General features: G+C 38.6%; 1 protein-coding gene across 1 annotated transcript; it reads right to left on the bottom strand.

Annotated features, from left to right (window-relative positions):
• Nucleotides 1-225: 225 nt before the first annotated feature.
• Nucleotides 226-3,092, bottom strand: LOC112503958 (cysteine-rich receptor-like protein kinase 2). The gene is made up of 8 exons (XM_025107927.1): nucleotides 2,707-3,092; nucleotides 2,135-2,535; nucleotides 1,929-2,051; nucleotides 1,533-1,663; nucleotides 1,215-1,419; nucleotides 878-1,109; nucleotides 610-763; nucleotides 226-528 (listed from the first exon to the last, which is right to left on the bottom strand). Exons 1-8 carry the CDS (start codon nucleotides 3,090-3,092, stop codon nucleotides 226-228), a joined length of 1,935 nt encoding a protein of 644 aa, XP_024963695.1.
• Between the last annotated feature and the right edge of the window lie 283 nt (nucleotides 3,093-3,375).

Here is a 3,375-nt window from a genome sequence, read left to right as displayed (position 1 = left end):
TATATATATATATATATATATATATATATATATATATATATATATCATTATCTAAGAAGAGAATGAGTTCATTAAAAGTTTGAACGTTAATTAAATAACACAATAATTAACCAAATGAAAACAACCAAAGAGTTAACTTGTTACAAACATCACTTTAAATACGTTACACAACTCCCAGCAATGCATCTGCCCTTGAAACAAGATATATCATCGCATGCTAATAAATTAACGACCTGTCAATTCTGTCAACGACACATCGGCATTGCTCGTGCTTGAAGCAATATCTTGATCAACCTGAATATTTATGTTTGGAACATCAAATTGCAGTCTACTCGGTGGTTTTTGCTCTCGTGATCGATCATTTAGAAGCACCAACACTTCAGACATTGTTGGCCTCTCAGCTGGCGACTGAGTGCACGTCAATGCTATTTCTATCATTTTCTTCACTTCTTGTTCTGTATACTCGTTCGGATCAAGTGTTTCATCAATAAGTTGTAAGGGCATATGATTCTCGTACACGTTCAAAGCCTACATACAACAAACAATATCGTAAGTTCAGTAGAGTGATGGAATGGTTAGATTATTTAGTGCCATTTTTCGTGAACATACATGTTCAAGAAGGTATTGATCTGGAGGGGACATGTCCAAGACATCAGTACACCTCTTGCCACTGATAATTTCAAGTACCACGATGCCGAAGCTGTAGGTGTCGGCTTTCTCAGACAACTGCCCGTGAATTGCATATTCTGGTGCTGTATAGCCACTGAAAGTCGAATACTAGTTATTTCATGTGATGGTAAATGAAAAGGAAAGTAAACCCGAAACTCAATTGTGTATTTGTTTGGTTTTGGCTCATGTTGGCTGTAAATTGACTTACAGGGTGCCAGCAAATCTAGTGCTAATATGGGTCTGATCCTCTGGTAGAAGCTTTGCAAGTCCAAAATCTGCAATTTTTGGCTGAAAATCGTCGTCTAGCAAAATGTTGCTGGGATTTATATCCCTATGGATGATCGTCACATGGTATTGTTCGTGGAGATAAGCAAGACCCTTGGCTATGCCGAAAATGATGTTACAACGTTGTTTCCATGTAAGTGTCCCCTTTCTTTCACCTGAAGCATTCAAAGTCGGTAAAGCATAACATCCGATTTAGTACAACAAGAGCAACATTCTAACTTCAAAGATTCTAGTTTTGTTTGCAGAAGAGTGCAACTAACCGTATAAGAACTTTACAAGGCTTCCATTTTCCATGTACTCAAGGACTAGAAGCAACTCTGGTCCCTCACTACAGCATCCAAGAAGGCGTATAAGGTTGCGATGATGGACATTACTAATGACTCGAACTTCTCTCTCGAAGTCCGCCTTTGCACTACTAACAAGTAGTTTCTTCACGGCTACCACATTTCCGTTATTTATTGTACCCTAATTGATGCATCACCAAAATAGAAGAATGAAACTATATATGATAGAATTCTCACATACATAGAATCGCTCGACAAGAAACTATTTAGTTTTTAAAAACTACGGAAACCGACCTTGTATACACCTCCAAATCCTCCTTCTCCAAGTTTATGATCATCGCAAAAGTTCTTTGTTGCCTTCCTGAGATCACTGTAACTATACTTCACTGGATCTTGCAGTTGATCATTTGGCCCATGTGAGTTACCTGGTAAATTGAAAACTTTTATGCGATATATGGAGGTGACAATCACATAAAAAAAACTAGTGGAACAAAAGTTCAACTAGAAATCAAAGGTCTAGAATTCCCTTTTAACAAGGACAAAAAAACTAACTAGTGGATCAAAATGAAGTTATGAGTTTCAATTAGGTATTACTTACTGATAAAAACCTAGAAATCGATTGAAAACTCCCGAAATTATGTCATTGTGTAGCAAGAATATGAAACTGAGCTACGGATAGATCCTGTTTACCTCTTGGTGTGGTTTTCCTCTTTGATCGACAATACCACATAAGTATAGCCACAAGAACGATAGTACTAAGTAACCCGACACCACCAACAACTCCACCGATAATGGCTCCCTTTTTGCTCGAACCTTCCAAATAAAAACGGATGTCATATAACACAAAAGATTGAGAACTTCTTTATTTCTTTAAGCAGACAATTAAGAGATCTTACCTTCCCGTAGAAAAGGTGTAATGATAGTTGTTTCATTGTTGGTGAAAAATGGTGTATTTGAGTACCTCATAAAACATCCTGTGTCAAGTGCCCTTGCATCAACAATACTAGGTAAGCAATTCCTTATGTTGGAATATGCCACCCTTAAGCAATCTTTGCAACCATTGTGTGCCAATGTTGGCACACATTGTGCTATAGCATAGACGCTTCTATTGCTACCACTGATATTACTGGATGAGGCTGCAAACAGATCCTTGATTCTAGGTGTGGCGATTGTAAGATTTGATAATAGTCCGTCTACCGCTGTTTGGAAACGTGTTGGTCTAGTTGCGGTACGGTTTCCACACAAGCCCACGTTGCCTGGCTGTGTCGCCTCATCGTAGAAATCTGTGGTCTCATACCTGTAATAAAAGATGATCATGGAGCATAAATTACAAACAAATTAATCCAGATCGGTTGTACAAATGGTCAAAACTTGGTTATGATAACCAACAATGATATAAAATATATTACTATAGAAAACCCAGAATGAAATTTTAATAATCCAAAGAATTATGAAAAATGGTGTTTACCTCAGAAAGCAGCCATCAAGAACAGCTCGAGCACCATCAGCAGCTGCACAAGCCCGTATGGCTAAAGTTGCATAATCATAACAAGCCAGACAGTCAGCCGTTGTCATATAACGTCTGCACTGTGCCATCACATAAACCGGCTCGGAGCTGCGAGCCTGCTCGCCGGTTGCAAAGAACGTGTCATCGGTGGATAACTGCCTTCTGACCTCCGTAAAGGTCTGGTTGAGGTTATTAAAGAAGCTCCTTGTGTTGGTAGTGTTCAGCAGGCTGCATGATCTAAGTAGTAGGTTAGTCTGCGGCTGGGATGTCACCGGAGTAATCAGAGATCCCATGTACAGAAAGGTGACCACCACCGCCTGCCACCCAAAGGACCACCGCATGGTCATTGCAACTGTGGTTCCTCTCATATTTTCTTCAGAAAGCGTTGGGGTTGAACCCCAGAAGTGATTATATTTATATAGTTTTAATATTGAAATAATCTAAACATCTATGATTTAATTATTGTAAAGATGAAAGCAGATGGACAACACAGATTTTAATGTCCCAGATGTTGTTATTACAGATTTATATAGTAATGGTGGCTGCTCCGGCTTTATTGCTATTAACAAATTATTCACTATTATTGTCATATCTACATTTACGGTGAAATAAGAAATTTCATCAGAGCCG

The sequence above is a fragment of the Cynara cardunculus genome, unplaced genomic scaffold (genome assembly GCF_001531365.2).
Source record: "Cynara cardunculus var. scolymus isolate 2C unplaced genomic scaffold, CcrdV1 Un_Scaffold_4213, whole genome shotgun sequence".
In the NCBI taxonomy this organism is placed as follows: domain Eukaryota; kingdom Viridiplantae; phylum Streptophyta; class Magnoliopsida; order Asterales; family Asteraceae; genus Cynara; species Cynara cardunculus.
This window is presented reverse-complemented; position numbering and strand designations above follow the sequence as displayed.